The following is a 25,881-nucleotide window of genomic DNA, read 5'->3' as shown; positions in this document are numbered from 1 at the left end:
TAAATTGTTGTTCTACTAACTACCAAGGTTTATTTGTCCAATTGCACTTTGGACAACATTGTAGAGTCAATGAATGAGCTACAATTTGATAGGCCGATCGTTTTAGTACATTAACTAAAGATAATGAGTTTTTGTTGGATTTGAAAAGTAGGAAAGATTGAACTAAAGAACTATGAGATTTAATTAACCAGATCCTTGAAATCGTAACCACTTCACTTCACTCTTTGTCTACATATTAAGTAGAAATCATTCAAACACATCATACACTCATCACAAACACGAAATTTTGGACATCACAAAAACTTACCCTTAATTGCGTAATTCTCAAAGCTTTTATAAACTTCTAAGCAACAACCGATCGGTTGTTGCTAATATTCGACCTTCTTGCGAACGTCAACGAGGGTCCCGATCAGACGCGCTGATCTGGCCGAAAATAAGGAAAAAATTGAAAAAGAAAAAACTCAAGAGCTGTCACTTGTCAACCGTTTGGCGGCAAACTGATAATGGCGGGCGCACGACGACGTATTTATGTATTGTGTTATCAGCAAATTCGCGGGATGAGTTATCATCACGAGATGGAAACGTTGTGTAAGGGGGATGACACCGCTGTGAACCGCTTTACAGCGTCATAACACTGTCACACACGATCCGAGTGCTGAATGTTAGTAAGTCTCAGATTCAATTTAAAGTGCTAAAATTTTGGCACCACAATAGGTACCATGATTAACATCTCGTAATTACACCATTAGTCATCCATTTCTGTTGTAATAATAATTAATAAACAAATCACTTAAAAGCAAATGCATTGAATTCATAGAAATAATACCGATGGAAGGCTATTTTTACATTGTTTATCATCATCATCAGATCATTATCACACATACTTAGACAATCATCTAAATAATGTCATGATCTAAATAAATAAAAATTCGTCAATATCAGGGTGTTGCACTTGATGTCATCATACCCAAATACTAACAATCTTTCATTTGTTTTTCGATAACAGTTCTTAGTAAAGTGATTGTTTGTATCGTCCGTATGTGCATCTAACTAAAAATATAATACGAATTAGACTAAAGAACTAACTGAGCCACATACGCATTTAACCGCATTTTTATAAGTCTTTGCTAAAAATCGTATTAAAAAATAAAAGTGAGAAATGCATAAGAAAACTATCGTGTGCGTGCACCTATTCAGGCTCTTCTCTCCATAAATCAAACAAAGATTTAATCCAAAATGTAATTACTAAATCCTTGATAGTTAGACAAAACAACGTACATTAGAATAACTAACAAACAATTGTTTACACATTATCATTAAAAGCTTTATACGATAGTCGCGTGTAAATTGTTTGTCTATGATTTCCAAGAAACGAGCCCAGTAAATCAGATAGTAAACTACGAATGATTTAAACGTATTTGTCACAGGAAAATAAATACCATAAAGTCAGGGTTAAGTCAACTTTTTATCTGAAATAAAGTAGTTCATTAAAACTAACTAATATTTTGTTTGAAATGTACGTTTTTCCGGTTCATAGTAGATAAACTCGTTATTACTACAAAAATCGTTGACGAGTCTTATTATACAATATTTATTATCGTATAACAGATAAAATTTAAAAACAAAAATACAGGGTCATAAATACTCATTATGGCCGCTACCAACCGTGCGATGTGGAAGTGATTGGGGGAGGCCTATGTTCAGCAGTGGACGTCCTGTGGCTGAAATGATGATGAAAGACTTGTAAGACTCTCCACATTGATATATTTAATACTTTTTGTACCACATTAATTTTAGACGGTCGTGGGTTCAATTCCCGCCTTAGACAGTTCGATTTTTTCAAGTTATTTATAATTTTCAAACAAGACGGTTTAAAGTTGTGCACTGTCTCTTGAGACTCCGTTAGCGTTAGCAATATCAGAAGAAAACCAATTAACTTTTAACCTTCTTAATTCAAGCGTTCAAGTAAACTTCTGGGCATGCTTAGTTAAAAATCGCATGTGCACTCTTGGGTGAGAAAGAGACTTACCTCATATTCATAGAGTAATCTTAACTATCATGAATAAATTCCTGTCTCCTCCATTACATATTCCACCAAAACCATCTGAACCATCAAAGTAATTATTTTAAAATAGTTAGTAATTTAATCATATTATGTACTCTCAATACTCCCATATTTAAATCCTTGCAGATGCAAGGATTTAAATATAGGAGGAATGGTATCTACCATAAACGTAGGTAGAGCCTTCTACTCTCGTCGCCAAATTGACACAAGCGAATGTTCCGTGCATGCGCCAGAATTGCATTAGTTTCCTGCATCGTTGGCCTCCGACCTCCGTATCTGTTTACTGGGGGGCGGGTCGTCGGTCCCTCGCGCGTGACTCGATAGCGAAGATCGAAGGTGGGTGGGGTTGTTGATACAATAGTGTTGGGATGACTTAGTCTTTTGAATCCTTTTTGAAACAAACTGACCAAAATGCAGACTCGAATCAATAGCTTATGGTCTTTTTGTGGCCCTTATTGAAAGTATTCTGAATTTGCAATCTTCTCTTGTGTGAAATGAACCAATCCTCGTTAAATTTAGATGCTTGTTATTTTTATTTTGAGTCGTTATAATGATATGTTCGAAAATTCTCTGCTGCTTGCGCTATAATTGCATAATTTCCTGTTTCTTTGGCCTCCGACCTCCGTATCTGTTTACTGGGGGGGCGATGGTCCCTTGCGCGTGACTCTCGATAGCGAAGGATCGAAGGTGGGTGGGTTGTTGATAGTGGTGAGGACATAAGTGCTATAAATCCTTTTTGTAACGGTGCGACCTGATTTAATTTTGCGGACAACTGATAAATTTTATTGTGGTCCAATGGGAGAGAATACCTAACATTAGTAAATTTTGCATTTATAGATTTCTGAACAAGCCGCTCCAGTGTAAAAAGAGTCGATCGTATAGAAATGTTTATATTAAGTGATGACCGACACAAAGATGTATTTCTGAGAGTTCTGTGATTAATTAGGTTTTTCTCACATTGGATCGACTTGAAATACAGATCTTGGGATCAATTTTAACCGGGAGTTTCGAAAAGTTCTCCAAAAACGGATCTAGCTTTAAATACAAACTTAAAAGACTAGATTCAAGCCCAACACTAGTATAAAGGGAGGAGCAGCAAACTAAAACCACTCTAGAATTATGTTACACCCGCGTTTTGAACTCAATTTGAACGCAATTCCAGCTCGGATATTGCTTTGATGTGTGCTTCTTCAATTAATACTGAAACCAATGAACTGGATGGAACGCGAGAAATACTAGGAAATGTATGAAGAGCCATAGGATGGAAGTTTTAAAGTTCAAGAAAGAGAACTTCTAGCTTTTGTAAGCTTTGAAAACTGAAAAAAAAATTGTTACAGTTCAAGTTAATTGACTCTGTCGAAGTAATTAATTTCGATATCTTCGATACCTGTGCTAACAACCTTCGACCTACGCTATCTTGTTTACTAGTGAGTGATGACACGAGAGGCAGGAACTTGGTAGATATGCTAGACTAAATAAGCCTAGACAAGGTCAAAATGACTAAACATTGACCTCCTTACTAATAAAAAGTCACAAGGTTTTTGAACACTTTTCCATACAAAACATCATTTTGTATGGAAAGTAAACACTGTTCAACGCGCGTGTAAAATTTATTATTAGTGAGGGAGGGGTGACAGTAAAATCCGAAGAAAATTGCAAAGATATCTAATTTTGTTGAACTAGAAGTCAATGGAAAACTCTAGTGACCTCCAGTTATCTAGGGCAGTTTAGTTCGACGAACTACCCTCAGTCCGTTCTAGTAAAGATAACACACTAACGTTTGATCTAATTGATAGCCCGCTAGATTAGAAATTGAATTAAAAGCTAGCCCTACCCACTGACCTTTAGAACATCTAATCGGGGAAAACCTTTTAGCCAATGTAAGAGACAACTAAATTGTAGATTTTCACCAGGTACAGTCAGCATCAAATAGTTCGTGACACCCAATGTAGCCAAAAAGTTGGCAACACGTTGTTACAATTGGAATATTATTTATTTTTTTATTTGTGTTGAGCGGCTATTCTAGTTCAATAAAGTCCTAGTATCACTGCGACCGTTATCGATCTATTGTGATCGCCGCTGTTTTCCTTACAGTTCGCCTCCGAGTCCTGCATCCATTAGGAAGTGCAGTATCTTTTGGGGGGCGATATGTTTTACATCTTGTGGGCTTAGGATGTGTTTGCCCAGGTGTAAGCTCCGCTTGCGCATCAGAGGTCCGCAGTCCGTGAGAATGTGTAGTGGCGTTTCATCTGCCTCTTGGCACATCCTGCACGTTCTTGTTTCGGACAGTCCCATAGTGGACAAGTGCTTGTTTAAGCTGCAGTGTCCAGTGAGGGCTCGAACTAAGATGCGCATTTTAGTCCTACTCAGTCCTATGATCTGCTTAGAGCTTTTTCGATCATAGGCTTTTATGAGAGCTTTGGAATGAGTTAATCCTGGCGTGTCTGACCATGCCATAAAGGATTTGTTTAAATAGATGTTCTCCAGGGTCATTCGAGCGAGACTTTTGGGAACGCCACAAAAGGGCTCTGTCACTGTTCCGTTCTCCTAGAGTAATTTAGTCGACTCATGCAGTTTTCTACCAACTTTGAGGTGATTAAGTTGGAGTTTAAGGCCAGCAGCGCGGCCTGACTGTCTGAGTTAATGTAAATTATGTGGTTGGCATAATTTTTTCGCAGGTTAGCTTCCGCACATTCAATAATGGCGTAGACTTCTGCCTGAAAGATAGAGGCAAATGGCAATGCCAGATTTAGTATGGAAAGTGGCGTCTTTTTTTTTTCGCGCGGCCATCGACCAAACTTTGTTTTTTGATTACAAAATAGTGTAATAAACCAAACTTAATATGGCATGTATACCTCTAAACTCAGTCTGAACTGAGTTACGAGCATTAGAAGTTTGATGATTTTCATACTAGATTTGCTTTTTGTGCGCAAGTTTTGTAAGAAATTGCAACAAAATATTGCGCTATTTTTTTATTGCGCTGATTCTGCTCCATATTGATGTCTGGAGCCTTTAATGGATGGTATTGTTTGTTTACACATACAATCTCACTATTTTGTTGCAATTTCTTACAAAACTTTGCGCGCAAAAAGCAAATCTAGTATGAAAATCATCAAACTTCTAATGCTTGTAACTCAGTTCAGACTGAGTTTAGAGGTATACATGTCATAGTAAGTTTGGTTTATTACACTATTTTGTAATCAAAAAACAAAGTTTGGTCGATGGCCGCGCGAAAAAAAAAGACGCCAATTTCCGGCATTGTCTTTTGCTCAGGCTTTGAGATAGCCTAAGCTTCGGCTGCTCTCCATACACGCCAAAGCCTACGTTAGGGCCCATTTTTGAGCCATCAGTAAACCATATAAGGCTGCCCTTCTCACAGGTGACTTGTTTGTTCAGCCAGTCCTCCCTGTGCGGTATTTCCACTTTGTAGTTCTTTTGGAAGCTACAACTTGGAACCATGACAATTGGAATAAGGTTGTGTTGTCAACTTTTTGGCCACTTTGGGTGTCACGAACTATTTGATGCTGATTGAACTAGGATAAACTAAGTAATCGATTGACAAGGAAATAGGATACTATTATGCTTGCTTTTTAAAACGACAAGAGGTACCTAAATCTAACTGAACGAGCGTATCTTAACTAGATAAAGTAATAAAAGGTCATAAAATATAACACCTGGGCTGGGTGTTAAAGCTCATAATAATATGACAGAACAAGACATGCTGTATTTACATAAAGTCTTAACATTTACCACAGCTACATGGAATATTATTCCTTATCAGCGTATTAACTTTAAACGCAGTAAAAGACTTAAAAATTTTGCCCGTGAACAATGTATTTGCTTTAATACTCGTCTACATTTTTATATGATTACATTAGCGTCGACATTTTCACTTTATTTGTATTGGCTCCGCATTCATTATCACTTATCTGGCTATACAAACATAATTAGCGAATGTTTTAATAATAATAATAATGCGATGCGCGTGCGATGTCGTGACACGCGCCTACTTATTTTTTAGGATAATTAATAGTGACCCTATTACCAGATGACCTTTGATGGAGTAAACTCTCAGATAACCATAGGTATGGGTGACTAGTACTGCATGATTTCTTTAGCATCAATTTTATCAAGGAAAATTAAAAAGAAACGCTTGCAGAAATCTCAGAAACTACAAGTGCTAGGAGTCTGAAATTTTGCATGGAGGTTCCTTTTAGAACGTAGGTGTTCACTAAGGGATTTTACGAAACTCCACCCCTTTAGGGAGTAAAACGGAGTCCACACGTACGAAGTCGCGGACGGCCGCTAGTAAATATAATAATGGTAGGTAAAGACCTCATAATGAAACTTACAAAAAGTTGAGGAAGAAAGAAAGAAATAAAATTTTGAAAATGTCTAAAGTGTCATGTTGAATCATGCCAACCAGATTTTTTTTTGAAGCTATCTTCCTTAGTTACTAGCAATTCTCTGGGGATTTCAGTTTATTACCTACGTGGAATAAGATAAGAGATCTGTTGTAAAGGGATCAGAATGGCAAATATTATGCTGTCTGAGCCTGAGAAGGCTTCCAAGTGACTGATTAAGGTTTGGCATTGGTTTATAAAAATGGAGGACATGTCCCCTTTTTCCAGAAACTACGTAAAGACAGAAGTATTACAGGTAAAGCAGCGGCATATAAAGTCTAACAGCTGCAGTCGTTCTAAAATTAAGAATAAGGGCGGTCTGAAGGAAGGTCAGCATGTTAAGTTTTAAGCCTGTCTTGCTTTTGTAAACTAGACTCACTATAGTTGGAATAAAAGAGGTTTCCGTTTTATTTAAATTACTGATTTGAATTTCTCTCTTGATCTTAATTTTATCATTAGCAAGTACGCGTGTCTTAAAAACTTGTAGTAGTAGACATAAAGAATGTAACGTAAAATATTTATAGTCACACAGATGCGAGTTGGCAAGCGTGAGGCGCCTCCAGCGAAGCGAGGAGATAAATTTACGCAAACTATAGGAGCATCAAGTTTAACGGCGTGTATTAGAAGAGGATGAAGAATAATATCAGTCATGTTCAGGATTGATGGGCATTATATTGATGATGACTTCAAGAGAAACAGTCACAAAAGAGGACGAGTGTTCTGGCATGATGATGATGATGATGATACACCACAGATGCACAGACCAGGTTGTGTGGTCTGTGTGATATACCAAATGAATCATCATGGCCAAAAGTGGCTTATGATGGATTTTTTGTTCTTGCTTAATATTCAAGTATGTAAATTGTTAAAATTGAAATCCGTCGCAGATATCAATCAAGTCTGTATTACAAAACGAAATCAAAACTGATCCAATCTGAAGCTTTTGATTGGTTAAATTAACATTTAATAGACCCATCACAGGGCAGAACCAATATGTCTTCAAGACAAGTTCAGACCAGAGAGTTGTTTTGGCCCTTATCCTTTAGAGTCCCCATAGACTACCTACAGGCTTATATCCGCTGATAGTTTGGTCGGCTTCAAAATTATATGAGGAAGTTATGTGCACTTGCTCATGCTGATTTATTAAACTATCGGCCGATAGTCAGTCTACGAGAACTCTGTGGATATTTTGTCGCAGCCCTATAAAACTAGGAGCACGAGTTTATGCGTGATGCTGAGCTTAATGAGATGTAATTACTGCAGAGATTGGAGAGCAAACAGCGTTACGGCCGATAGCGGGACACGTGTGTAACCCATAAACGAGGGTTCAGATAAGCCATGTGTACGAGCAAACTGCAGGAGATCAATAATATTTACTGCAGGTGTATAGTCCCCCAGTAAGAAGCTTAAGTGCTGAGGAAAACGTGTGCAGAAAAATTTTTGAACTTCTGATGCATTACCAAATACCCTCCTTCCTTCTTCTTCTTCTAAAAAGGTGCTTTTATGGACCGATAACTAAGTAATCATCATAAAAATTAACCCAAGTGGATTAAATAGTTAAATTTATTTTACAAGAAGTAAAAGACGCTCAAAGCTATTCAACATTTTGGGTGAACTCTCAAGATCCGTTTGCGCGTTGTTGTGGTTTATTCTATGAAATCCTGAAAGGATTTTGGGTTGGGATCACGCACGCAATGGTCAATGGCCCAGAGTCTGCCATTGACCATTGCGTGCGTGATTTTGGATAGAAGGAACACCTATCACCTATTCTTTTATATTATCCTTTCGCGTAGAATATACTTAGGGAGATGTAATATCGTAATGAAAAGCGAAAGCCTTTAGAATCGCGTCTTCTCTATAGATTTTTTTATTATTTGTATCTTACCAAATCTTGCGAGATTGAAGTGCCTTTACGCTACTACGCTGACCGCTACACAACAATGCTCGATTTAAATTAATACCTAATTAAAAGTAAATAAACAATAATAGCATTGGTGGAGATAAAATTGGTGGTTTACGTCAATAATCACGGGCACCAGCAGTGACGGTGCCGTATCAGTAGGCCCAATCAGAAATTAAAACGTGACCCTCACCGTTCCGGGTCACCAGGATCGAGTGGCTTATTAATTTTATCTCAAGTGTGGTAGCCATTTTTTGCTGGCGCCAGTCTTTTAGCACGCGTTCACGAGATGATCTCAAAACATTGATAATATGAAGAATAAAAAAGAGGGCTGGGCTTTTTCATTGTGATGTGCAGAAGATATACGGTAGTATCTAGTAGATACCCTAGTCAACTGACATACTTTTTAAGACTTAACAAAACGAATCTCCCATAGGGAGTGTTATAACGTCATAAATCCTCATTGCCACTGTGGCATAAGTCATAAGGTCGCAAATTGATTGCCAATTTATTGATTTCAAAGCTACTGAAATCAGTGTGCCCTCAGTGGCGAAAAAGCACAAGTCCATCGCCATCAACAAAAGAAGAAGCTACTGAAAATATATTTAGGAATAGAAATCATTTTAAGTTGAGGCTTAGCAAAAGGAAAATTCAGTAAATATTGAGATTAAAAAGTTTATTTACTGATTTTTTGATTACTTTTAACCACAGTACACGTTTCGGCATATTTATTGCGTTACTGATACACAAAATTCCTTAAAAACAGACTAAAAAGATTGAAATAACTTCATATTCATCACAACTTAGTATAAAAACAATATTTTTACTCACAATTTCAATTTAACAGATGAATTTGAAACTTTAACACTTGTAAAAGAGGCACTGTATCTACTTAAAGATAACAAAAAAAAACATAGGTACTTGAGCAAACCATATAGTTACTAACAAAAAACTAGATTGAATGCCAAGTTCATATCTTTGAAAAGCTATCAATAGATATTATTGAAAATAAACATACAAAAGGTTTTCAACTCTGTTACATTAGACATGCAAATTGGCATGTCAAAACTCATTAAAAGAAACATGTTTCACATTACACCTGGCAATAAGTAGCAAATATTTCGCTAGTTTACATTCCATTAAGTACATACATATCTAGAATACTTAGGTATACAGATAAGATAACATGCAAGCTCATTATATGAGAAAATCATTAGCTACCTATTCATCTAATTTTTCTGTATTTTTTCCAAAAGCAACTCCAATCGTCCAGTCATAACTGGCTGACCTTTTTTAGTTTTTCGGCTCAACTTCTTAAATCTCTCTTGCTTTTTCTTTTTATATTCATGCAACTTCTGTTTCTTTTCTTCTTTAGCATTTTCTATGTCCTGCTGCTTCTGCGCTTTTTCTTCTTTGACCTTGTTGAACTGTTCTTTGGCCCTTTGAAATGGGTCCTTTTTTGTGAACTTTGGGTTTTTTTCTTCGTTGACTTTATCCATTAGGTCTGGATGTCTAACAAATCTTCCTACTTCAGCAGAGTCAGTGGTATCTTCGTCAAAACCTTTTGGTTTATAAGAACCAACTAATGCATCATTTTTCAGATCCTTCTGGTATTCTCGTAGTAATTTCTTCTTCCGTTGCTCTTCCCATTGGTCCAACTTGTATTTCTTACTGTACTTCTTTAGACGGTAGGTCTTTTTATCGAATGGCTTCTTTTCACCATCTTTATTTGAATCTTCTTCTATGCCACGGCCCTTATCAAACTGCTCTTGTCGCTTGTTGTTAAATTCTTTTTTCTTATTAAAACCTTTATGTTCAGGTTTATTATTGAAACCACCCTTCTTTTCATTTTTCTTATCGAAGCCATTTCTGTTGCCTTTATTCTTGTTCAAGAAGAAAGAGTCCCGTTTATGTTCCATTGCTTATGTAACGTTTCACACCTATAAAGAAATGGAAAAGCGTGTTTGATAACAATACGAGACAAAATAATTACGTGTAATCATGCAATATAATAATTAAGGTATATTTACATTGCTATGTAGTGTGCAGAGCTAATGATATTTGTATACGACTTCTGTCTCATACAAATGTCATACGGCTGCACACGCTACATATCAATGTGAGTATACCTTTAACAAGCTATGTTTTGCTTCAGTAAATTCAAGAATTTGAACAAGATTTATAATAATTGGAATGTATTATTTTAAAACACGCTGTTACATTTCAAATATTATTTATGTAGCTTGCTTATAATGTAAAATAATTATCTTAAAAATTACTATTTGAAAATGTGTCTGGTTTTACTATGGTAATAGAGTATTTAAACTTCTTTTTATCACAGAGTACATAACTATTATGCGTAACGTTGTTCAATTTACTCAATATGAAAGCTATTAGTATAAATAGATAATAATAAATACAGCAGATAATGATGGCAATTTAGTGAACTATTTACTAAATTAGGACCTTCATTATCTTGATAATAATATAGTCAGATGAATACAGTAATTTAAAATTTACTAAAGATGTTTAGAAAGCCTCTAAAATGATATAATTTTATGGTATTTAACAAATCTAAAGAATACATGAAATTCCTTGATATTTTTGCAATATTAAGTATTATTATAGCATTAGTCTTATTAAAACAACAAGCTGTTCAATCAACTACTTTTTATTTCCTCATGGTAGGGAGACAATCAGAGCAATTGGTCATATTCAGGACTGATTGTTGAAAAGGTCAAAGGTCAACTGGGGCATGTCGAACCCATGTACAGTATGTTAATGGATTTTTTTTTGTTCAGTAGACTAATAATACATAATTAAATTGCTATGCTATGGAAGATATGAGTATTACAGTTCATAGACTGATCAGATAAACATAATATTCTAAAAATAAATACCATATAAATGCGCCAAAACCAAAGAAATGAGCAGAGTCATTATGTACGACGTTAATAAGTATAATTTCCTTGAAGTTAAAGGCAATTTTACAACATGTCCGATCGTATCATACTGAAAGTGACGTCAGTTTAGATTTCACACGGTTGTGCTGTGAATCAGGCAATTTGTTTGAACAAATGTTTTAGGCTAACAAAAGACAGTTTTCTTTACATAAAGTAGTATATTTTTAGGTCAGACCCACAGCTATAGACGAGACTTTTAGAGGAATGACGAGGACAGAGCTCCGATTTCATAATAATTATAGTAACATTGGGTTAGAAAAGACCGAAGCGTTCGTTTTACAATTAGGAGAAGTCAATTGATATTTAACAGTAAATGTAGTCAATGAAATGCGTGCGAATTAATGAAAATGTGCAAGGACTTACCAAGATAAGCCACCCTCTGGGTAGGCTTTGAATTATCGGCGGAATCTTGATTGTTTAGTTGCACTTGGCACGTAAAAACTTAACCACGATTACGGATTTTGTTTTACGGTTTTTCGTGTGAAAAACTTTATCGACCATGCCCTTTATGCGATTTTATTTAATAAATTTCACTGCGAAACACGATGGACGTTTCGCAAAATGTCACAAAAGGACCGACAGCAGGAAGGAAACGCAAGACGTGCGCTCGCTACGCCATCTACTCCGTGTCAAATCATTCTGGAATTACATTTTCAATCGATGAAACGGAACATGCGCACTCCAATTCCATGATTAATTAATAAACCGACGATAATTTAATTGAGTTTATTAAAACAAAATAAACTCTGGGTTGTTTTATATGTTTTTATGGGTTTACTATTTTATTTTAGGCTCTTTTTTACGAAGTTTAAAATATTTAATAACCTACATGCGTAAAACGAAACGTGATTTACTTACTTCCTGCCATCTAGTGGAATGTAAAAGAATTAGTCATCCTAAAAAAATCTGTTGTATTTTTCAGGACCAGCAGATGGCGCTTCACACCTTTTGAACTAGCGAGCTAGCGACCCGGCGAACTTCGTACCGCTTTTGGAAATATTTTACAGCCTATGTTCATCACTGATGAACTTCAATTTCATAATTCATCAAGCATAATGTAGAACTCCTAATGCTGAAAGAATTTTTCAAATTGGTCCAGTAGTTTCAAATCAAAGCCTTTCTTTGAAAGAAAAAAACATTTACTTATTTCTTTCCTCTTTATAATAATAGGTACCTACCCTCTATTAATCTAGGTAAGTACCTACCTAAATTCATAAGGTAAGGTACCTAGGTACATACCTTTGTTTGCCTAACAAGAATATGATATGAAATTATTGACTACTTTACCATTCCACTTCCACATACACTGAGGGTTTCCATCAAGGAGTAGTGGTAGTGGAAAGTAGTGGTGGGACATGTCAATATTAGCCGCAGTCGCAATACTTAGCCGCGGTCGAGCGCGCCGGATTGGGTTACGGCGGCAACTGAACGTACAGTACACTGGCTGACAAAAGTTACCTGAATTAATAAACATACCTACGTACTGCCTATGTTCTTCTGATTAATTTCGTTGCGGGTCCAATGACAGTTTAACTTTCCCCCGGAACAAACTTGACCTTGACTGGTTGAGTTTTTATTGGAGGCTGCATGCTGTAGATCCTGGCTACACAGGAGTTGCAGCGACACATACCAGTACCTATAGTCTTGAATCTTATGCAATTCTACTAAATTCTTGTAACTCTCTAAAGTTCTCGAGTGGCGTCCACAGACGGACAGAAAAAAACGGCGTGGGCAGGCCTCCTACTCGATGTACCAACACAGACTGTGTGTACCAAAGAAAGATCTATTAAAGGACGACGCGGGAAGCACCCGGATGCGAGCATCGCAGGACCGGTCGTAGTGGAAATCTTGTCCGGCCTTTGTCCAACGTTGAAACAAATCTGACTCTAGAGTACCCAGGTAGACAGAAAGCATGCTTTTCCATCATGTAGTGGCATGACTCAATCGTTCCATTTAGCACCACCACCTCCATCGATATTGAATGTAAATTGACTCAATCGGGAATCGAAGCTGAAGCCGCTTTTTTAAACATCGCTCCACCGCGCATTGGGGCTGCAGCAAAACTTGTGAAGCTTCCCTAATCCATATGCCAATGACTTCCAAGTCTCCAAGCAATGTGTGCGCGACTGTACTGCACAGTAGATTGGATTCATTAGGGTCTCCTATTAGCTTCTAATCCGAAGAATGGACAGTCCATGTCCGTCTTTTGAACGGCTAGGACGAGCCAAAACTGGTTTCGTGACCTACTTATTTATACTCGGACCAAATAAGTGAATTGTGATGGTGATGATAATATAACTAATGCAAATTAGGAAGTGGAAAAGTGCACTTTTATTTTAAACATGTTAATGGAGTGTAAAGAGATTTATAACTAAACACTTAAAACTAATTGTTATGGCCCATAAAGGTAAGTAAATGCGTTATGTTAAATAGTTTTTTTGCATGAACTTGTGTTATCGACCGGTTTAACTACATTTTAAGTAGATACAAAAATCGGTTTAGAACTTTATCTTTTCAATATTATTGATAACAATAATAATTTCTGACCTTTAATAATTCTGTGCACACCGAATTGTTTCTTAAAACAGTGCTAGCATATTAAGATATAATTAAATAATATAACTTGCGGCAATTGGAAGGCGCTGGATGCAGGCCTCTCCAACCGGCCAATCTGGAAATCATTGGGGGAGCCTTATATTCAGCAGTGGACATCTTGAGGCTGAAATAATAGTAAATACTTAGTGATGTGATAGACACCTAATAACCGAGGAAATTATCCTAAATTCTAGGTACTTCACTTTCCACTATGAAACTCGATCTTCTGCACGCGGACGGAGCTGGTAGCTCTAAGAAACCCAGCATAATCAAGAGCCGCCATGATGAGTACTCTGTGGGTGAGACCACTGGCGGTCTCAGTGTACTGTTCACCGTGCTTTGTATCGTGGACCTGTTCGGTGTGTTCCCGGTGGTGACACTGCCGAAGAGCATTATATCTTGCGGTAAGAATGACCAAAGTGAATTTTAATAATGATATTTACCTAAGTAATAGTACGCAGAACTGACGGCTTAAGGGGCAGCAAGGTTCTGGAGTGGAGGGCGCGTACCGGAAAACGCAGCGTGGGTCGTCGGACGAGGTGGACCGACGACCTGATAAAGGTAGCAGGAAGGCGCTGGATGCAGGCCGCTACCAACCGTGTGATGTGGAAGTCCTTGTTCTATGTTCAGCAGTGCAATGGAACGTCCTGTCTGTGGCTGAAATGATGAAGATGATGATGGATACCTAAGTGATACTATAAGGATAAGGAGATGAGGAGATCCGTAAACGAACCAAAGTCGCTGACATAGCCCGACGGATTAGCAAGCTGAAGTGGCAATGGGCAGGGCACATAGTACGCAGAACTGACGGCCGATGGGGCAGAAAGGTTCTGGAATGGAGGCCGCGTACCGGAAAACGCAGCGTGGGACGTCCACCTACAAGGTGGACCGACGACATCGTAAAGGTAGCAGGGAAGCGCTGGACGCAGGCCGCTACCAATCGATCAACATGGAAAGCATTGGGGGAGGCCTATGTTCAGCAGTGGCGGTCCTATGGTTGAAATGATGATGATGATGATGAAGGTATTCTCTCCCAATCAGTTTGAGCCATGGCATAATCCTACATAACTCTCGACTTCTATTGGAGTTCTTCTTTCTTCTGATGAACGTCATTGTGGGTCCAGAATTTTTGCGAAAAAGTTATTTCTAGCTTTAATTAGTAGCCTCTTTCTAGTGTGGTTTTAGAGATAACTTAATTTTATTGGCGGTAAAGCTTTTGCGTTTTCGTTTCGTTGCTATTACGTAATCGTACAGTGAGAACGTTATGTGGGATTATTATTCACTTACTTAACTCGTTTGTGCAGTTTTAGATTTATTGTAATTTGAGGCTAAGCTAAGATTTATGGCGCTTTTTATGTGCCTAGAAAAACGTTGATTTATGTTGTTTTACGCAGTTTGAGTTAGTATCCGTGAATTCCACTCGGTATGGGGGCTGGGGCACACTGAAAACCAGCATCGTGGCATTCGTGGCCTTCCTCACCGTGGGCAAAGGCATAAATTATGCTGAGTGCGGTCCCATTACGATACGATGGGTATCGTATATCATATAAGTGCCACTTGTGGTCTAAACTGAAAAATACTTTTGATTTTGATCGTTATTGCGACAGGGTGGCACTATTTGTCTTTTTTTTTTTCATTTAAATCTTTTTTATGACAGTTTAACTTTCCTCCGGAACAAACTTGACCTTCACTGGTTGAGTTTTTATTGACGGTCAAGCTGTAGATCCTGGCTACACATGAGTTGCAGCGGTGGGAACGAGAGGTGGGAATAGTCCCGTTTCTTTCTAAACCTTCGTGGTAAATCTTGCAGGGATATACGGCGTCCCACTGGTGGTGTCGGTGTTCGCCCTGCAACTCTACACGGCGATGCTGTTGGGACGCAGCTGGCTGCTGGCCCAGCAGATCACGCCGAGCATACGGGAGAAGAACCGGTCAGTATTCCAGAAGGTTCTCGATCTTTAGACTAATGCCCTTTTTGACCATCAATACTTAAATTAATTTTTAAGTGACCCCTATGAAAAAAAAATTCTGTTAAAATTAGGGATCGACCATGAAAACGGGCATAAGTGACTCAGGCCAGTGAGGAGTAAATGGTGCCCAAGACATAACGCAGCAGCGTACCTATAGCGGCTATAGAAGCATGCACCGGGTGTATAAAAGACTTTACGACGCTCTGTCAGGGTGATCGATGTTAGCTAATTTAGTATCCTGTTTATTTTGCCGAATATTCACTGGAAAAGACACATTAAGTAAGCATCCATAAGACTGAGTTTCCACCAGAAAATCGCCTCGCTAGGTAAATGAAGCGATTCTATTGGTTCTTTACAAACACAACCCTCGTTACGCATCCTCGCACATCTTTGGTGGAAACGCAGCCTTAAATTATTTGAATTGCATTATTGAGAAGTTCATGAAGTCTAAGTACCTAATTGAATTTTCTCAGTTGGAGGATTTCATATTTTTTTTATAACCCAACTTCAGAAATGTTACAAAAGCAATTTCATATTACTAGATTTCCTTACGCCGCAGTGGCTGAACTAGCCTTCGGCAAGCACACCAGACGGCTGGTCACCTTCCTCATAGACGCCACTGTATTCGGTGCTGGAATACCCAACTTTATCCTCGGTAAGTAAGGTCGGATTTAGCTTGAAATTCCAAGGTGTATTTTAAGTCGCCTTAAGAGGTAATAAAATTTTATAGCATTTTATTTTTAAACTCGTAGCCTGTTTCTAAAAGAAACAATCGTGCCATATTGTATTTGCTTACTTAATTGAAGAATTAGCATAAATACGGTATCAATAGTTAATGTATCTATTACAGCTCGTGTTGGTCATCTGCCATTAGATTTTATGACCCTAACAGGTTATTTAATGCACTAAAACTAAAGAATTGTCCATTGAAACCCAGTTCCAGCCAGAATAAACGATTTTATGTTAGGTTGATAAGATTTCATATCATATGCAATGCAATAAATTCAATATTGCGCAATGCAATTGCAATATTTAAAGTCCTCAAAAGTATTTCCAATTGCCAAAACCACGCAAAAATAAGCGATAGTTGATAAGATGAACTCGCTTCCTCCACCAGAATTACTGCGTTCCTTTTCTGTATTCGTCATCATCATTTCAGCCACACGACGTCTACTGCTGAACACGTCTCCCCCAATGACTTCCACATCGTACGGTTGGTGGCAGCCTGCATCCAGTGCCTTCTTGCTACCTTTATCAGGTCGTCGGTGGCGTTTAATCGCCTCATATGATGTTATCGACAACGAAGTGGACCGACATCATAAAGGTACCAGGGAAGCGCTGGATGCAGGCCGTTACCAATCGATCAACATGGAAAGCATTGGGGGAGGCCTATGTTCAGCAGTGGACGTCCTATGGCTGAAATGATGATGATGTTGAATGGCCAAAGCAAAAGCTTATTTAATTCTTTTGTCACCCTTTCAGCATCCCAAAGCCTCCAGCTGTTCTGGTGGAAGATCACCAGGGGGGAAGTGGGGGTTACGTATTGCGTGTGGATGGTGCTGATCGCTTTGTTGCTGCTGCCTGTCATGTGGCTGGGATCGCCTAAGGATATGAAGTTAGTATCCACAATAGGTAATGGTGCATGCAAATGACCGTTTGAATAAATGTTCAAGCAGGCAATAATCAAAGTAAGCTTCGGCAAAGAGAAGGAGAAACCATAACCACACACCGGCCCGTGGTCGCCGCTCGAGAACTTTCTGCCCCGGCGACCATAGGCTTTGCGAGTTATATGCCCCGCCCACTACCACTTGACTTTAGCAATTCTGCACCACACACCAGCCCGTGATCGTCAGTCGAGAACTTTCTGTCCCAGCGGCCATCATTCTTCGAGCTATGTGCCCCGCCCACTGCCACTTGATTTTAGCAATTCTGCGGGCAAAGTCAGCCACGTTTTTCCGCGGATCTCCTCATTTCTAATTCGATCTTTGTGATTGTGTAAATAATTCGGGGATGCCTTTACGTGGACATCATTTGGCTGAAACAAATTTTCTTGCTTTAATGAAGGCACTTATTGAAGCCAATGATATCACTCTGTTCCTCCAGGCTTCTAGCCCTGCTGACGCCAATGGTGATCATAACGACGCAAGACTACCAGACTGTAGAATTATTAAAATATCAGCAGTTGCTGGGCGATCTTCATCCCTCCTTTGCTTTAATAAAGCGACCTTTTTAAGTGTCTCATCATTCCAGGCCGCTAGCCCTAGCGTCGGTGGTGATCGTGACGACAGTGGCGGTGTCGACGTGGACGTGCATCATCACGGATGACGTCAGCCCGCCGAGTGCGGGCGGCTTGATAGAGTACATGCCGACTGCGCAGGACTTCCTCATCGCGTACGGGATCATCGCCTTTCAGGTATCTTGGCTTTACGATACCTGTTTTTGAAGATATGCCAAAATCAGTTGGGTTAGAAGACCTATCCACTGATTTTGGATGTTTAGATTCATAAACATGCTAATGGCATCTTTATTTTTGCATCACGCAAAAACCGCTGGAAAGTTATTGATGCGATCAGTTTAGTAAGTTGAAACATACGACGACACGTCACTGAGGCATATTTTCAAAATAACAAATAAATCCACTGTTACCAATTCTGAAGCAAGATCTAAACTCTCTTAAGTTCGCTCTTTATAACATGTACAGACCTCAGACACAACCTCAAAGCATCGGTAAGCTATGCGCGGGGGCCTTTACCTTGCAACGGGGCGTCTTAGCTAGCTCAGTCTGACACCCCGCTGTTTAGTACTAAGTCCCAGTTCGCCTTCTGCGATGAGGGATGTGTACCTATCCAGGATGCCTACAGGGATATTGACCAAGGAAACGCACAATCAATAACACAATGACACTTTGTATTTCTAGTTCCACAATGGTTCCTTATTCTAACTTCACTGACTCTAAGTTTATTATTACTACGAGCAAGTACTTTACAATTATAAATTAATGGCAATGAGAGGAATAGCGACGCGCCCGGTCCGCGTCCCGAAACTAGTTAACGTATCCGCGAGAGGGGCGGCGCCCTGTGCGAGGTTTAGCGAGTGTTAGTGGATACTTATAACTAGGGGGGTAGGACGTGATTTCATACGCTAGAACCATGAGACCTAAGTCGTCAGGCGAGCTGAAACCACTAGGGGAAAGGCGTCGGACCTACGTGGCGAGGGGGTATGAAGTTTGGGATGGGTGGCAGCAGGATTGCTACCGCAGGTTCGGGATGAGTATCACATGCACTACTCGGTAAGGATGAGAATAGGCAGCTATCAACGATAGAACGTTTCAACAGCAACACGAAGCTTTATGGCTCCGCGGAGGTAAACGAGGTATCGAGTCAAGCCAAGTTAGTGGGAACAGTGTGGGTAGCAATTCGCTAGGGACTCTGTGCAATGCAACCGAGGGAACAATAGACGCGCGCGCGAACGTCTGGTTGTTGCAATGGCTCCCGAACGAATGCTAGGCGCCCGCGGTCGCCGCCGTCTCATATATTAGCTCGGTCCGTGCGGCGTGCGGCCGCGCAGCCGTAGGGTTGTCAAAATCTCCGCGCTGGGTGCTAGGGCTGTCGATGCGTCGCGGGGCGCGTCACAACCTTTACAGTTTTTCTAAGATCTTGTAAGGTAGTTGTTAAAGCAAACTAAACGTGTTGTCTGTACGCTTCCAGTTCGACATCCACCCTCTCCTACTGACCATCCAAGTGGACATGAAAGACAGCAGACGCATCAACGCGGCGGTGATCAGCGGGTTCGCCATCACCGGTCTTATGTTCGCCGTCACCACCGTGTTAGCCGCCAACCGGTATGGGGCTAGAGTGGACAACAACATACTGCAAGGTGAGAAGCGTAGAATAATAAATAAGGGCTATCTATTTAGCGCTCAGTGCCCTTGCAAGTTTGTGCAAGGTCACTGTCACTTGCTAGTAGCGAAGACAGTGGCGGCAACTGGTGAGCACACTGAGCACTGAAGCGATTGGAGGATATCGCATTTGCACTCACCAGCCACTGTAGAGAAGGATCATTTAAATCGCCAATGGTGCCAAATGTTGAAATTGTCACTCAAAGGACATATTAAAGTCTTTGCTTTAAAACATCCAAAAAAAATCTTCCATCTTCAACAATATTCGTACTTTCCAGGTAGACCGAATCGGAATCATACTAGATTATCTGAAATATTGTCTATCTTTATAGGTATCCCGCCATCAATAACTCTCTACGTGGTGGCACTTCTAGTCACACTTCAGCTGTGCCTGTCCAGCGCTGTGGGCAACTCGGCGCTCTTCCAGCACATTGAAGACCTCTTCAAGATTCCCAAAGGTACGCGGAAATTAACGCGATGTACACTATAATAGGAAAAATAAAAATTAAACACCCCACCCATTCTGTGGATGCAATAAAAACATCTTAGTGTGGATGTCGTAAAAGACTATGGAAAAAATATGGGAATGTTCCCACGGGTTATGTATGACCCAGTGCTGTGAGAAATGTGGGTCGAATCCTCCATCTTTCCACTGGTAAATTAGAGATGGTAATCCTCCTGCAGTGGCGATTACAATCGTTGACCTCATGTTGATGATGATGATTCCGTACGTATATAAACGATCGCTGTTCGAAATGAAGGTTCAATTTTTTTTTCTATTTTGATTAGATTGGATTTTTTATATTTTTTTCTTTCTGTTCCAGAGTTCTGCGTCCAGCGTTGTCTGATCCGCTCCAGCATCATAGCACTAGCAGTATTCCTTGGAGAATCAGTACCGCGTTTCGACTTAGTCATGGGCCTTGTGGGATCCACTCTGACTGGCCCGCTTATGTTCATATTCCCGCCTCTATTCTTCTTAAAACTTTGCTACATGAAGTCCAACATAAAAGAATTCAGTGCAAACAACAATTCAGTGAATGATTTTAGTAACGGCGTCACGCAAAATGGCGACTACGCACAAAATGGCGGATCTTTCCCGCTCATTTTCACGAACGCTCTAGAAACGAAATACAAAACGTTTAGCTACGAAGTAGGGAATAAGGAGGTCGAAGATTATACCATACAGTGGTACGACGTACTGCTGGCTATTGTGGTCATGCTTATGGGAATGGCAGCGACTATAGTCGCGACGTACTCGAGTTGGTCCGACACGATTACGTATGCCACGTTCTCGCCGCCATGTTTGGTCAACGCTACGATAGCCGCGAGGAGTTTTCTGACTGTAACTCAGCCTACGTGATATTAGGGTAGAAAATAGACAAGTGACGATTTCTGGTTGATTAGCGTGTAAATTTTAGAAAACGTGCATCCATAATCACGTTTCAGATGACTTGCAAGTCTTGCATTTTCCACATTGTTATAGAAAAGCAAGACAACGTGCCACTGACATTTCACTATACAGGGTGTTTGGCGCATCGTGTGCCAAAATGATTTGGCGGATAGAATGGGTCATTTCCTATATTTTCAGCCCCCATAACACGTTCCATACCAGGCGGCTACTTTTAAATTAATTTTTTTAGTAATTTCACCAAAATACCCAAATCGCATCATTTAATTTCGATTTCAAAAAAAACTACTAAGCGCAGCCCTAAAGTAAATATTTTGTTTTGACGTGCATTAATGTAGGGTTGCATCAAATCTAAATTTATTGGCAAATATCATCTAGTTTTTTTAAAATTCAGCTTTGAAGTTTTCCGAAAAGTTAAAAATGGACTGAACATTTAAGTTTACAAGGGTATATTTTTTTTTTTAAAAGAGAGCGATCTTCGGATTTTATCAAAACTTCTCTAGTCTATCCTCATTCAAACGGTATACTAATCTTGTTTAAATAATAACAACAACTTCACAAATTCCTTAAATTAGTGCATTGACTCTACTCGGACTGATTTGCGAAATTTGTGTTTATAGCTCCTTTTTGTGTGAATAGCACGTAGAACACCTAACAGGTAAAAATTATTTATCTTATGCAATTTAAAAACCTTTTATCTATCGTTTTTCAATGTGGATTTCTTGAAATTAAAGACGAAAATAATTATTTTGATCGTTTATTAATTATTACAAATTTTGTTCAAAATGTCCGCCTCGGCAACGTATACACTCAAGACATCTTCTTCTAATTTCGACTGTTGTCGTATGCAGCCACATTTCTCTTTTTATTACTAATAAGGCGTTTTCTATTCGTTGTAGTTTTTCTATTGTTTGAATCCGTTACGTACACCAGTTCTTTAGCTTGTCCCCAGACGTAAAAATCGAACGGAGTTAGGTCTGGGGAACGTGTAGGCCACTGTATAGGGCCATCTCTTCCAATCCACGAGTAGAAAACGCCTTTGTAGTAATAAAAAGAGAAAATTAGAAGAAGATGTCGTGAGTGTATACGTTGCCGAGGCCATTTTGAACAAAATTTGTAATAATTAATAAACGATCAAAATAATTATTTTCGTCTTTAAATTCAAGAAATCCACATTGAAAAACGATTGGGAAAAGGTTTTTACATTGCATAAGATAAATATTTTTTACCTGTAGGTGTTAAACGTGCTATTCACACATAAAGGGGCTATAAACACAAATTTCGCAAATCAGTCCGAGTAGAGTCAATGCACTAATGGCAATGCCAGATTTTGTATGGAAAGTGGCGTCTTTTTTTTTTCGCGCGGCCATCGACCAAACTTTGTTTTTTGATTACAAAATAGTGTAACAAACCAAACTTACTACTGCATGTATACCTCTAAACTCAGTCTGAACTGAGTTACGAGCATTAGAAGTTTGATGATTTTCATACTAGATTTGCTTTTTGTGCGCAAGTTTTGTAAGAAATTGCAACAAAATATTGCGCTATTTTTTTATTGCGCTGATTCTGCTTCATACTGATGTCTGGAGCCTTTAATGGATGATATTGTTCGTTTACACATACAATCTCACTATTTTGTTGCAATTTCTTACAAAACTTTGCGCGCAAAAAGCAAATCTAGTATGAAAATCATCAAACTTGTAATGCTCGTAACTCAGTTCAGACTGAGTTTAGAGGTATACATGTTATAGTAAGTTTGATTTACTACACTATTTTGTAATCAAAAAACAAAGTTTGGTCGATGGCCGCGCGAAAAAAAAAAAGACGCCAATTTCCGGCATTGTCTTTTAAGTAATTTGTGAAGTTGTTATTATTATTTAAACAAGATTAGTATACCGTTTGAATGAGGATAGACTAGAGAAGTTTTGATAAAATCCGAAGATCGCCATCTCTTTTAAAAAAAAAATTATACCCATGTAAACTTAAATGTTCAGTCCGTTTTTAACTTTTCTGAAAACTTCAAAGCTGAATTTTAAAAAAACTAGATGATATTTGCCAGTAAATTTAGATTTGATGCAACCCTACATTAATGCACGTCAAAACAAAATATTTACTTTAGGGCTGCGCCTAGTAGTTTTTTTTTTAATCGAAATTAAATGATGCGATTTGGGTATTTTGGTGAAATTACTAAAAAAATTAATTTAAAAGTAGCCGCCTGGCATGGAACGTGTTATGGGGGCTGAAAATATAGGAAATGACCCATTCTATTCGCCAAATCATTTTGGCACACGATGCGCCAAACACCCTGTATAGTTTAAAAAAGTAGAATTAAGCCAATAAGGTTCGTACAACCCGATCTAACTAAATGCGCACCTCGCAGGAATGCGACTCTCCATCCCACTTATTTTTATTTTATTTTCTTTATTAGGAAAACATACAGCTTATATTGAAAGCTTATCCGCACACCTCCCGGCGTTCGCCCCGTCTCGTACTAAAGCGTCGATGTAACGTCACGGCTGCCAGGTGCGCAAGTTAACTCAACCGGGTTGAATGTCGTACGCATACAGTGCATATTAGAACTCGACGCGCAGAAATCACTATACGTGTTGATGGAAAATGCCCTTAATTTTCGGGGCATTAGAGCGTTATTTGTTTAAAGTTATTTTACTGCCATGTACAGTGTCCTTAATATACCTTATACAGGGTGTCCCAAAAAGTGTTCCTTATCACTAGTACCTATTAAGTTTAAATAAAAGCTATTTGTAATTTTCAACTATTTTTATTGATAAAATTAACAACTAACATACATTATGACTTTAAAGCGCATACATGTTTTTTATTAGGAACTAACCTTTTCATAAACTTATACAAAAGTTGAAACTATACAATAATGTATAATTTCATTCATTTGAAATTATTTAGGATCACAAGAATTTTTGTAAGTACATACATGCACATTTAATTAAAAATATTTTGTTCGATGTAACATTATTTCCATGTACTATGTACATAATCTAAATCTACATGAATATGGTAGTCTACATTACATATTTACACATAGAAGCAGTCTTCAAATTGACTTAAGACCGATTTTTCAATGTCCAGTTAACTTTTAAACTATTTGACACACTTTCTATACAAAATCTATCAAAATGTCTAACATTCTATAGTTGAAAGTTAACAGACGGTAAAGCCCGGTCTGTGAGCACGTAGAATTTTGTCCAATGACCCCAAGCTACCCATCCTTATCGCTCGCGCGTAATTATATTGCTGTCGCGACTGTGCGACGGGCGCCCGCAGTGAGTGTGCGAGCGCGACAGCAACAAAACATAATTACGCGCGAGCGCAAAGGATGGGTAGCTTGGGGTCATTGGACAAAATTCTACGTGCTCACAGACCAGACTATAGAAAAAGCGGCCCCTAAATATATTATAGTAAGGCATTGCACTTTTATTTTCAAACAAAATTATTTCTCTTGCTCTTGTGCTCTTTTTCCAAAAAATAAAAAGTAGGTAAATAGGTAACATTTAAAATTAAATAAATAACTAAATCCTAACAAAATTAAATGCATACATTCGATATAAAATACTTGACTCATGTCATTTATAAAATTGTACTTATTTGCAAACAAAATAATTAATTTGTTCTTATTAAAGATTGTTCGTCTTAATTTGTGCTCTTGAGTACGACTTCTTTCAAAACTGTTTAAAATTTTGAACAAGAATATAATATTACTAATATATTAAAATACTTAATGATATTAAATTTAAGGAAATAAATCAGCGGTATTTTGTATATCTTACTTGTTTTTAGAGTCTTGGGAGTCAAACTTTGCACTGTGAAACAGACAATAAGGTTGACTGTGTTGTAATTTTGCAACAAAATGTGTAGTCCCATGCACTGTCGACTCAAAATCGCGATTCTCACAGACTAGAATTTAATCACAATAAAAGTAAATAAGTATTGCCAAACTTACAAGTTTCGTTATAATAATAGGTTTTAATTATTTGAAATAGGTTTTTACGAGAAACACCTAAAAAAACCTGTCTAAATTAATGAAACTATGCAACGCGAAAGTTTAAAATTTATAATTGGTTTTAACATAACATTATCAATAACAAAGATTATAGACACATAGTTTAAATGCTCGAGTGGTATTGAAAAATATACTCACAAATACACACCGATTATTTTAAGTTTGCCCCAATAAAGGCGATTTAAGAAAAGTACCACATACCAAATTACAAGAATAGCATACACAAGTGGGATATACAATCCACTAATAACTTATTATGTTTCACCATAAGTTTGGTAAAAGCAGCAACAATAAATTTCAGTTTGGCTTGAGCAAGTTTTTGATCATCTCAGAAGAGTTTTTTTTTGTGACATGAATATGAAAAATCTCATTTCACCCGAATTAAAGGTAACAATTAACGCAAAAGAGTATTTAAAAATAGTTTTGGTAACTTTTGAGTAAATCTCTAAAGAAATATTCCCTTTTCAAATAATATTCCAATTCAGTTCGCAGCAGAGTTGCGAGTTAACGACTACGTAACCCAATGCACAAAGGCATGTTTTTGACTATAAATCGTTTCATCCACGAAGACGCGCCCCACCATTCTTCGGCTAATGTTTGAGTGTTATCGGTACACGCTAAATTATCCATGAGTGCACACGCA

The 25,881-nt window shown here is 38.3% G+C and overlaps 3 protein-coding genes across 3 annotated transcripts in view; 1 reads left to right on the top strand and 2 right to left on the bottom strand.

The window, feature by feature from the left end:
• Positions 1–11,961, bottom strand: part of LOC135082785 (ornithine decarboxylase 1-like) — a 33,785-nt gene extending 21,824 nt beyond the window's left edge. The window contains exon 1 of the mRNA XM_063977549.1: positions 11,695–11,961. The gene's annotated coding sequence lies outside the window, so the exon portion shown is untranslated. The remainder of the gene's footprint in view (positions 1–11,694) is intronic.
• Positions 9,598–10,287, bottom strand: LOC135083070 (thyroid transcription factor 1-associated protein 26 homolog). The gene has a single exon (XM_063977834.1). It carries the CDS (start codon positions 10,285–10,287, stop codon positions 9,598–9,600), a length of 690 nt encoding a protein of 229 aa, XP_063833904.1.
• Positions 11,962–13,207: 1,246 nt separating the features above from the next.
• On the top strand, positions 13,208–21,307 carry LOC135082618 (probable sodium-coupled neutral amino acid transporter 6). The gene is made up of 9 exons (XM_063977397.1): positions 13,208–13,738; positions 14,121–14,330; positions 15,737–15,857; positions 16,439–16,551; positions 17,379–17,511; positions 18,147–18,309; positions 19,604–19,772; positions 20,127–20,252; positions 20,619–21,307. The coding sequence occupies exons 1-9, from the start codon at positions 13,726–13,728 to the stop codon at positions 21,152–21,154; spliced, it is 1,584 nt and encodes a 527-aa protein (XP_063833467.1). The 5' UTR covers positions 13,208–13,725; the 3' UTR covers positions 21,155–21,307.
• The last annotated feature ends 4,574 nt before the right edge of the window (positions 21,308–25,881 follow it).

The sequence above is a fragment of the Ostrinia nubilalis genome, chromosome 22 (genome assembly GCF_963855985.1).
Source record: "Ostrinia nubilalis chromosome 22, ilOstNubi1.1, whole genome shotgun sequence".
In the NCBI taxonomy this organism is placed as follows: Eukaryota; Metazoa; Arthropoda; class Insecta; order Lepidoptera; family Crambidae; genus Ostrinia; species Ostrinia nubilalis.
Note: the sequence above shows the minus strand (reverse complement) of the source record. Positions and strands in the feature narration are given on the sequence as shown.